The sequence below is a fragment of the Mytilus edulis genome, chromosome 9, assembly GCF_963676685.1.
Source record: "Mytilus edulis chromosome 9, xbMytEdul2.2, whole genome shotgun sequence".
Taxonomy (NCBI): domain Eukaryota; kingdom Metazoa; phylum Mollusca; class Bivalvia; order Mytilida; family Mytilidae; genus Mytilus; species Mytilus edulis.
This window is the reverse complement of record NC_092352.1, coordinates 87,707,174-87,719,267: the sequence shown is the minus strand read 5'-3', so window position 1 is coordinate 87,719,267 and position 12,094 is coordinate 87,707,174. Positions and strand designations below refer to the sequence as shown.

At 31.8% G+C, this 12,094-nt stretch overlaps 1 protein-coding gene across 3 annotated transcripts in view; it reads right to left on the bottom strand.

The window, feature by feature from the left end:
* LOC139489316 (serine-rich adhesin for platelets-like) overlaps nucleotides 1–6,286 on the bottom strand; it is a 29,180-nt gene extending 22,894 nt beyond the window's left edge. Inside the window, exons 1-2 of one of the 3 annotated variants that reach the window (XM_071275601.1) lie at nucleotides 6,130–6,286; nucleotides 1,445–1,529 (exon numbers count right to left, since the gene is read on the bottom strand). In XM_071275601.1, coding sequence (XP_071131702.1) covers nucleotides 1,445–1,486 — 42 coding nt within the window. In that variant the 5' untranslated portion in view covers nucleotides 1,487–1,529; nucleotides 6,130–6,286. Of the gene's footprint in view, nucleotides 1–1,444; nucleotides 1,530–1,690; nucleotides 1,876–1,946; nucleotides 2,061–6,129 lie in introns of those variants that run through there. The other 2 variants (XM_071275600.1, XM_071275602.1) reach the window with 2 other exon arrangements.
* Nucleotides 6,287–12,094: the final 5,808 nt, after the last annotated feature.

Below are 12,094 nucleotides of genomic sequence, written 5' to 3'. Positions count from 1 at the left end.
ATGTCATTCAATATAGTAAGACGAATGGCCATAATAAATGACACTAGGAGAAACCTTAGTAAATTTTGTAAAAAAAATTCTTGTTGAGAAAATCTATTGTGTTTATCTAATAATATAAGCAGCTTCTCCATCAACTAAACAAGATGTTTTGCTACAAAATAGTCATAAATAAGGTGTAAATAGCATGTTTAAGTTGTTCTTCTATTTCAATATGTTTCTATCTGATGACCAAAAGAAGCAAACACTTTTACGTAAGTCATGTTAGAATAAAATAAGAATATAATTGGTATGGGCAAGTTAATATTTTGCTTTCCTTCTAGGACTCTCAATGGTCCCGTGGACTGCAAAGTTTAAAGATAGATCAAAAGTCGGATGCAAACTATGAGTTGTGTCTTCTAAATTGATTGTAGGACAAACGCATGCAGCGATCAAGCAGTTCAATCTCAATGAAGGACCCGAAAAAATTGCCCGTCTGCAACTTTAACTTTGCAATAGAAATGTGTGCAATATTCAACATCCTTATTTCAACACAATTAAAGCAGACAATACCAAAAACGACGATACAAGCATATCATAGACAAAAATCCTTACAAAAGAGTACGAATGACAAAAGCCGATCAGAATTGGTATACCTATATTAATCTGGTCTTGAGAGGAATATCCATAAGATATTTTTTTAACTCTGTAACAAAATAATTGTGACCTAACTTGGAAACATATCATATCATTTAGTTGAAAAAATTATTTATTATCGATTTTGAAAAGAAAACATCAATTCAAATAACTATATCCTGAATATGTTATAATTTACATCCTTCTCTATCAATAGGTTAGATCTATATATATATATATATCTTTATTAGACTCCCTTAGGAGAGATAGTGATACCAATACAATATTAATGCATAACACAATATATACAAATTTGAATAGATAAACACACAAAAAAAAAAAAAAAACACTGTAAGGTAATCAAAACATTGAATTACTTTCCCATCCCCCCATAGTTCAGATCTTTCAGTTACTTTAAAGGTTTCTAATTGGACTGCTCTGCTAGCTAATAACCCAAAACTAAACCAATACAAACTCCATTGAAATGTTACGTTATATTTTATGCTAATTTTGGCGAATTTAAAAGTTTAATTAAGGTGGTTACCGGAAGAAAATGACAAGGAAATAGGGTAATAAAAATATATAAATAAATTGAATGAATGAATGAAGTCCCGAAATACATTAAAAACTAGCATCAAACGCGAAAAGATACAATCAGATTGCGTTTTTTTTTCTTTTCTTATTCCATCTGAACTTACGTGAAACTGAATCAAAATACGATATATATATAAGCACAAGACTTATAAATCAACATAAATAAATCTTTTGTTAGTCGAAAGATTAAATGAAACTAAAATTATCAATATATAATAAGTAATAAAGAACTACTCACCGCCATTTTAATTTTTTTACCAATAGTCCTAAAGCTACCCATATCCACCGATCATTGAAATACTTCAAACGTATGGCTTACTTTTCTGAAAGTAAATATTGGATATATTTAAGTGTATTGGACCACGACCTACAAGAACCGTCATGTTTGTTTCTTAAAAAAGATAAGTCTATATTAAAATCACAGGAACGGTTGATTGAACACTTAGAATCCAAGGCCACAGTAATCGTAATTAATCACATTCACCTGGTATATTTTTCTTTAATTGCCAGCACCGTTAATCTTATGTCATATATTTTGAACTTGGATATACCTGAACAGCTACTATTTTTCTTTTGTATTTAATCTCCAATGAAATATGAATTGATTTTTCCGTTATAGCCCAACGTGTAAATGTCTATCGATTACTTCATTTAAACAACAGTTAAATTAATTGATTAGGTCAGTTTATGTGTACTTATACGGATGTTTAATTTTTTTCTTTTCGTAATAAATGACCAACCTATTTTTCAATCACAAGTAAAGGCGGAGCACTTTAATTTCACATTAACTTGTAATGTCCAGCATCGCGTTTCCTGTAAGTAAAACGAGGCTTTCAGCGCATAGTTCCATTTTTCAAACACATGTATATAGATATAGGAAGATGTGGTATAAGCGCCAATGAGACAACTCTCCATCCAAGTCACAATTTGTAAAAGTAAACCATTATAGGTCAAACGACGGTCTTCAACACGTAGCATTGGACAACACCAAACAGCAAGCTATAAAGGGCCCCAAAATGGCAGCTGTAGTAAAACCATTCAAACGAGAAAACCAACGGTCTATATATAGAAAAAACGAGGAATGAGAAACACTTATGAACCACATCAACAAACGACAACTACTGAACATCACATGTTAATTTCAAATTTGTAATATTGTTGTATTTGATGATAGTCCAATGTCTGGAATTTATTTCAATAGAATTTACTTACTTACTTACATAAATTAACATTTGACACCGGCCGTATTTCCTCGTATGCGTGCACTTTGTTTTTTTGAGGAACCATTTATATTTATATTTATGATTTTTATACTTTATACTTTATACAACATACAAAATTAATAACTACAGATTAAGCTACATAGAAGGAAGTTGACAAACTGTTGACGTAAAATGTAAACATCCTATTCAAACAGAAGTGTTCGACCTTATACAGTAAATCTTTCTAATGTTAAACATCTTCTATAGTGATGAGAGTTTTATTTGATCCAATTAATTTTCAAGTAGTTGACCAACATAAAGATTATTCACTTGTACGAGGATCTATAAATATTTTAAACTTGTGGGTTTTATTCATTTTGGTGACCCCTTTGGTTTTTAAATGTTTTAACTTAAATTTTCTTAACGTTTCAGAAAATAAACAAAATTCAATATGTCAACATTCTTCTTCTTCTTCCAGGTAAGGAACCGGATTCATTGCTGAATGTTAATGGTTCCGCGCGAAAACTTTACGCAGTGTCGGGCAACACAGAAAGATTTCTCTTGGCTATTTACAAATTACATTTAAAACGTATTTTTAATTAACTAAAAATTTTTACCGTAAAATGTTCATAACAACCAGAGACATATAATACAATTGAATGATACATGTATATGTCATTGTTAACTACGGACTCTAGATATATTTACTTGACCTTTAATTGGATTCACTTACAGTTTAACATAAAATATATATAAAATCAGCCGTTACATACATTAATTTAGTTTAAACAAAAATAAATATTTGAATTGAAACTTAAAATCGTGAAACAAAATTGTAAAGAGAGTAATCGAAACTTATTCATGAGATATTAGATTTTGAACCTTTAATTTACTCGTTGTTTTGATTAGTATCAAAATAAGAAAAGTCACAGTGGTATGATTAAAACTAGATAAGAAAAGTCACAGTGGTATGATTAAAATTAGACAACTACCCCCCATAGATCGAAGGACAATGGTGTAAAACAGCTTACATTTTATTTTTATATAAAGTTTGAATTATTCGTGATTTAGATACTTACAATGAGTTTATCGTTTATCAACAAACAAGCACATGTCATCCCAAAGCATTTCGGACAACTAACACATTTGCACAGCTACTGTAGGCATGTCAGCCAACTATACAATGTGTTAGTTTCATCACCAGACCATGTGAGAGATTGATATCCTCTCAGATATCCTCGCCCTGATGTTTTGGATGTAGGCAGTACGTAAACTTTAACGTGTCAAAATGGGTCGTGTTCGGAGTTGACCACTCTTAAAATGTATTTTAAAGTCTTTATCAAAGGGGAAGTCAAATGTGAAGCGATTATAATTCTTTGTAGACACTACCATCTCCACGGCTTAATCGTCAACTGTCAAGCAAGAGTTGTTGTCTATCAGCAATTGTGTCAAGTGCTTTTTGACATTCAAAATATAATATAATCTTCTGAATTTACGAGAAATATATTTCGATGGAATTTATGAAATCGTTGATAGATTTTTAAATCATTATTTATTCAGAATATTAATATACTAGACTTTTTATTATTTTCCCCGTATATCACCTCTGAATCAACAAAGTACTTATGATACGTTCCTGTTCGATAAATATTGACCCCTTGTATATCTTCTTTCTTACAGCTTATGTATAGGTCAACGTATTTTCGATCTTGTAATGTTTGCCATTGGGCGTTAATTAACCGTCTGACCAAAAAGACAGCATATTTTTATTGTAAAACACAATCCTTGTGGAATCTAGCACAACTTGATGTGATAAATTATTTACTAACACTTTTCAAGTAATCCATAATAATCTTCACGATCGAAACCATCTTGGCTGGTTAATTTGGATCTAACTTTCATATTAAAAAAAAAAAGAGATACGAACTGGTCGTTGTTTAAGATTTTGGACTAACAAAAACGAAACACCAAACGTGTTATTCAATATTTAATGTGTGGTATTATATAAGTTTGACTGACATAAAGAAACGCCTCTGTTTTTTTATTTAGGGAAAGCATGTTGAAAAATTTACTGCTTCTTGGAAACAAGATGACTAATGATTTTCTTTTTTGTTTTCATGGTAGAAATGGATCTAAAACTTCGGTGAAAATGGAATAAAAATGGAAAATATTTTGTCAGAAATTGATTTATAGGCCCTGTGTTGAAGGCCATACATTGATTTATGGACTTATAATTGTTTACTTTCTACACATTGTGACTTGAATGAAGAGTAGTCTCATTGTCATTCATGTCACATCTTTTTACTTCTATTATAACGTGTTTTTCAAAAAATATTGAGAAATTAAGAGGTTGTTGATTAAAATATTGATGCATTTCTCATAGGCAATATGGAAATGGGATAACTAAGACATATCTTAGATTTTAAATTTGTTGTGCTTGAAACTGACGACATTTTTATTCTCTTTGTAACGCAGTATTTTTTTTTACGGTCAAAGTTTAGGAACAACGTGTTCAGAAAATAAGCGTTTGCACCAAACTTATATAAGAAACACTTGATCTGTTAAAACACTTGAACATTTTATATTGTTAGTTTTACGTCCGATGACGTAAGCATATTATTGAAAAACGATCATCTAAAGGGAAAAAAAAGACAAAATAATCACTTGAAATAGCACAAAAAGTTAACGATTTATTTATGGACTTATCATAAAAATATCATGACAAAAATTTATAGCGGTATTGTTGAATATGAACCTTATAAAGTTTTAAAATTGTATGCATGACAGTTTGATATATCAATAGATTTCCAAAGATATCATAAACCAATTCAAATGAGTCACTTTGTATCTCAAATGATGTACGTTCACACCAGTAGAATCAAAGCGATAAATTCCCACATATATTTTTTTTAAATGAACTTTATTATCATAAATAATTTTTCAAACAAAAAAATTAAATTTTTACCAAAGTGGTTTTTTTTTAATTACGATAAAATTGTCCTTGATATTTATTCTGATAGCAGTAAAACCAAGGAAAAAGAGGGTTAAACCAGTCAAATCCATGAGGCAATTATAAACATCAAATGGTGTGAAAAAAAAATCCTATTTCATAAAATTTCGAAATAATTTTAATGAAGTATTTTAAAGTTTAAAATCTTATTGCAGTAACATTATCTTTATTGGCTATGCTGATAGTCAATAAATACATCGGAGAGTTTAAAATAAAAACTGTAAAATGAACCATATTTCATAACATTTAAAAAACAAATATTTGTAATTCAAAATCAAGTATTTAAAACTTACGATGACAGAAAGTGAATCATATTCCTTATTTATAGTTACGATTAAAAGTGTCAGAGTACTTGATCAATCCACCCGGGAGGATAGAATGTTATTACATATATGTAAATTGATTAATTTACAAACAAAACATCTTATCCATAATTTATCAATCTAAAATGTACTAAGACTACTATATTAGAAAGTAAACATAAAAGTCAATCACTACTTGTAAAATGAAACTTATTTCATAACGTTTTGAAAAACAAATTGCATTTTTAAATCTACTATTTCTAACTTACGCATGGACTTATATTCCTGTGTCAGTATTCTTCATTAATTCACCCGGGAGGACAGAAATGGTATCAAATATGTCAGTGTACTTGTTCAATCCTCCCGGGATGACAGAATTATATTACATATATATAATTGATTTACTTACAAAGAAAGCATCTTATCCATAATTCAACAATCTCAAATGTACCAAAACGTCAACATTAGAAAGTAAACACAGATTCTGTAAAAATCAATTGATATTCCCAGGTAGGTAAAACTGTTTGGCGATACTCGTACCCTCAATATTGATGAAGACATCCAACTTGTAAAACTGAACGCTTCAATGATTTATTGAACTATGTTTCAGCTATAGCTGTGTTAATTATCAGTTGAAAAAAAAGTCAATAAAATTTCAGTTTCACATTTTGCAATGTCATCCTATTGACAACAGATCTAAACAGAAAATAGTTGCCAGCGACGACAGTGGCGCGTCTAATCACCTTCAGCATGGGATGTACACCAGGGAGTCTCTTGACTTCTGCTATAAAAGAAATTTCATTTTGTTTTTGGTGTAATTAAGCAGTAATCAATGTGCAGCCAGTGTCTGACTTCTGAGACTATAAGGTCTTGTGTTAGCACAAACTTTAAATTCTCAATAGACAAAATTGTGCGTACATTTTAGCGAAAAAGAAGATAATTTTCAAATTACATGGACAAATATTATGAGACTTTTCGATCAATACAAGTTCTTTCTAAAAGAGTGTTTTATCTAGAAGTCACTATCAGACAAGACCATCAACAATGAATCATCTACCCACTACGTATCTCAAAACATACAACGCCCTCAATCACAAAAAATATATGGATTTGTGTAATTACAGAAGACTGTAGATCTTCATTCAACTATTAACTCAAAATAGACAAGCGCATATAAATGGTGTTACGATAACTGACGAGATTTGTTAAATTGAGACTGGCACATTATAAATGTCTATTTTGAACTCGTCAGTAATAAAGCCTCCCTTATTATTGCAACCATCACGATAACAAAATCTGAGACGAAATGAACTAAATCGGAAAAAACACCACTTAATTCAATCATATTATTGTTATTAGAGAATACCAAAATATATAATTACAAGGTGTATATCAAAATACACAATTAAAAATTGACCATCGATCACATTTCTCGCAGGTAAAAACAAACCCAGTTACTGTCAGCTGACAACATCATTATATAAATTATTTTTATACAGACAAATTTTTATAAATACGGAAAGTTCACTATATTAAATTTTATCTCTGATATTTGATCAGATATTAAACCACTGCTGTGACGTCAGCCTTTTCATTTGTCGTGATATCTTTTTCTTCGGGTTCATTGTATCTTTTTAACGAACACACGCTTATCCATTGTATCTCAAACACATAATCATGAATGGTGTTTTACTCCAGCTTCCAAACCGACCATGCAAGACATTCGCGGGTAGTAACGATGGCTACGATCGGTAAAAGTATTACTCTGATTTCAGTGTGCACGACGCATGTTTCTGGAATAACCTTCAGTAGGTACGCGTGAGGTCAAAAGTCTGATTTCAGAGCATTAAAAAAAACGAACTTAAACAGTCTGATCGTCGAACCTGTGGACATCTTACATCAATGTTTTTTTCCGTATAAAACAGCTGGAGTAGTATTTTAATTACCAGTACCCTCAATTTGTCAAGCCCAGGTGGTCGTGTGATCTAGCGGGACGGCTACAGTGCAGGCGATTTGGTGTCTCGATATCTCAGTACCATGGGTTCGAATCCCGGCGAGTGAAGAACAAAACAAATTGCGAAAGCAAATTAACAGATCTTACATTGCTGGGTTGATGTTTAGACGAGTTGTATATACATAATGTACACAGCCATGTATCACCATCATTGCTGGTGATCCGATGGATAAATCTGTTGTAGAGTTGTCACTGACGTACTTATAAATATAATTATTTTCTGTGACTGTATCTTGCATTAATTTGTAGGATCCTTTACTATAGATAATTTAGCTGATCTGTAACAATAACATCTCCATGCCTTATATATCATGTACTGTAGTACGACGCTAGATTAAAACTGACGAAGAAAGGTAACACACTGACACCGAAAGCTTTATTATTGTGAAGCCCAGGTGGTCGTGTGGTCTAGTGGGACGGCTACAGTGCAGGCGATTTGGTGTCTCGATATCTCAGTAGCATGGGTTCAAATCCCGGCGAGGGAAGAACAAAAAAATTTGCGAAAGCAAATTTACAGATCTAACATTGTTGGGTTGATGTTTAGACGAGTTGTATATACATAATGTACACAGCCATGTATCACCATCATTGCTGGTGATCCGATGGATAAATCTGTTGTAGAGTTGTCACTGACTCAGACGTTACGTTTTGCTGCGTAGTATAGAATATGATAGATGTTGTGTAATAATGATGTCCTTAGTTAAAATTGATAACACACTGACAATACTAGCGATCGAATATAATTCTATTTAAAATCGAATCGTTAAATTTAAAACCAGATTGATTCCTTAATCAGGTGAATTATATATTAAGTTGCTTTTGCATAATTGATGCCTTTGTTTTAATTTAACTGATATTGTATACTAGTTATTAGGAAAAACCTCAACACCACAAAAATCATACTAAACTTTCAATCCATAAATATGACCATGCAAAGATGATCATTTTCATGGGACTAAATTGTTATATTAGAGATATTATCAATATTTTAAAAATGGCCAACGTAGATACATTTATCTTGTCTTAGGCAGGGATAAATCTTACTTTGAAAAAAATCACTCTGATTCAAACAAAAAATTCTCAGAAACTGACATTATCAAAATGATTAATTTCTTGATTGACAACATATTTCTTACGTTTGGAGGACGTGTTTTCAACAGACTGTCGGCATTCCAATGGGAACCAATTGTACCCTCTTCTTGTTTCTTTACTATTACGAGGCTGACTTCATACAAGAACTTCTTAGGAAGAAAGACAATATCGTTTAACTTCACTTTCCGCTGTATAGATGATGGTCTCTCATTAATTAATTCAAAATTTGGTGACTATGTTAAATGCATCTATCCCATCGAATTAGAGATAAAGGATACAACAGATACAGTTAAGTCTGCCTCATATCTTGACTTACATCTATAAATTGACTATGAGGGTCGGTTGAAAACAAACCTTTCCAACAAAAGAGATGATTTAAGCTTCCTAATTGTGAACTTTCCATTTCTATGTAGCAAAATTCAAGCGGCGTCTGCATACGGAATATGTATCTCCCAATTGATACGATATTCCCGGGCTTGTGTTTCCTATCAGTATTTCCTTGATGGACGATTGCTGCTCACAAGGAAGCTGTTAAACCAAGAGTTTCAAATGGTAAAGTTGAAATCATCTCTTCGTTAATTTTATGGACGCCATCACGGGTTGGTTGACCGTTATGGTAACCGTTTCACAGATGATATCGGATATGTTCCTTATGTCGTAACTACAATCCCCTTCCCTTTACACGAATATGACCTACCGAATTAGACATTATACTATTTACACGGTTTGTAATAACATGAGTAACATGGCGGTGCAATATAAGGAGCAGGATCTACTTATCCTTCCGGAGCACCTGAGATCACCCCAAGTTTTTGGTGTGGTTCGTGCTGCTTAGTCTTTAGTTTTCCATGTTGTGTCGTGTACTATTTTCTTTCTGTTTGTCTTTTTCTTTTTAAGCCTAGCCTTTATCGCCAGTTTATTGTCGATCTATGAGCTTGACTGCACCTCTGGTATCTTTCGCCCCTCTTGGACGATTCATGCGAATGCTACATTGAAAGCAGTCCATATCTTAAAATATTGAACCAGGAACATTTAGATATACTTTTCCCAGCTCAATCCAAGTTCTGTGAACCCAACAGATGACTTGGATAAAAATATTTAGTTACCTAGAAGCCTTTGTCCATCAGTATACTACCAATAACACCCTTCCTGGGAAAGCATTGATTTTATTGGATGTATAGATACATAGCCACGTCAAGTCAGTATAAGAATGCTATATCATATGGACTATTCACCATACCGGTAACTTTTTTTGAAGTAACAACATATATTTTCCACAAACACGATGTATTGTTTAATATGTTCTAGTCATGCATTTATACAGGTAACAAACCAGATGAACTTATATCTGTTAATATAATATGTTAATTATTCAAAACACTAACTTGATTGTCTAAACTGCATTTTACACATTTTTGTCGGAAATTTTTGGTTTAAATACGTTTGACGGGTGAGTCTTGTGTAGAAGAAACGCGTGTCTGGCGTACTACATTATAAGCATGATATCTTTGATGAATAATAACAACCACTGCGTCGATGCCACTACTACGTTCCTAAATACATAACCAGTCCAGTAGTCGGCATTTGTATGTTGACATGACATTTGTATTCAAGAATTTCCTGATATATGAATACCTAAGTATTGAACGTCGCAAACATTGTACTTGTATTCTTAACTGTCTCACTTGACCAGCGAACAATCAAGTTTATTTGTTATTAGATGCTTGATTTTTTATTAGTTATTATTGGCTTTGAACTAGCTGTTAGTTACTGCTAGTACTCTCAGATCTGTACTTATAGTCTTTTTGTTGTTGGGATGTACAAGTACCCGGCCACGTTCAGTTTGTGTTTTTCTTAGATGTATTTTGTATGATATTATGTAAGATGTTTCTCTGATCTTTAACACATTTACTCAAAACAGTTGCATACAATTCGATTGATAGATTTTAAATAGCAAAGTATAAAAATATCACAGTCAACATTAAAATATGTCATTTAATCGCTGAATTTTTTTTTTTTAAATTTGACACACTATAACAGAACTTTATTTTTATCAATGAATACATACTTTAAGGGCCTTTGACTTTTTTCAGGGTGTAGTTCCCTCCATACATACAAATTGTGTTGCGTCGCTGTCTCCATAACTATACCGTTGTTCATATATTTATGTATGTTGGCCTTCCATAACATAGGGATGATTGTTGTCATATTTGTTTTTCATGCATTTTATTGTACATACATCCGGCCGTTTGAATTGTTTTAGTACTATATTTGTAATGTTCACTCCTTTTACAGTATGGAGTTTTCTCATTGTTGAAGACTGTTAGATGACCTTTTCATGCTATTGTTAATAACATCGAGGTTGTTTGGCGCTAGTGAAAAGTTGTCTAATTGGTAGCCATACTAAATCTTTGCCCTTTTAAATATAGAAATGCCTTTAGGACAATAAATATATAAAAGAAGTTGTCTGATTATTTGGTACATACTAAATGGATATTTATCTGTATCTGTCGTCCTAGTGTCTGTATAAGCTTGCTAAATTCTGCAAAAAATGCACATCAGGCTTTAATACCGCTATATATGTTTAATATGATCTGGTTCTAAAAACTCTGAACCAGAACATCCAGTGGTATAATACTGGTTGACCCTTATCATGTTTTCTCCCGATCTACCAATAAAACAGAAAAAGTATTGTTCTATCTCAAAAAGCACGCACATTTTTAAACTTCGACTAAACAATAAATAAATATACGTAACATCTTTTTGACTTTAACTCGAACGTATCAATATAATTAGACATTTTTAAACATTGTCATCATATATTGAAATAAAAGTAGACTTCTTTCAAAACTTATTCAATATAAAACTTAAACTTCTAAAATGTTATCGAACTAAATACCCGTTTTCAATTGCTTAAATTAATCTAAAACACGGGAATCAAATAAAAGGTAATATGTACGATCGAATTCCCCTGGATTTGTTTTCATAACAAGGTGATCGTATGATCAACATTGTAAAGTTTTTGTTTAAATTGGTGGTTTTATTTTTGGTTGCAGTTCAGTGTTTCTGTTGCTCGTTTTTTCCTCGGTTTTAGTTTGTAATTTGAATTTGTTTTCTCTCAATGGATGGATGACTTTTTTGTCCTTAACTTTATTTTGCCGTTTGATTCAATAAAGGCAACAGTAGTATACCGCTGTTCAAAACTCATAAATCCATGGACAAAAAACTAAATCGGGATAACAAACTAAAACCGAGGGAAACGCATTAA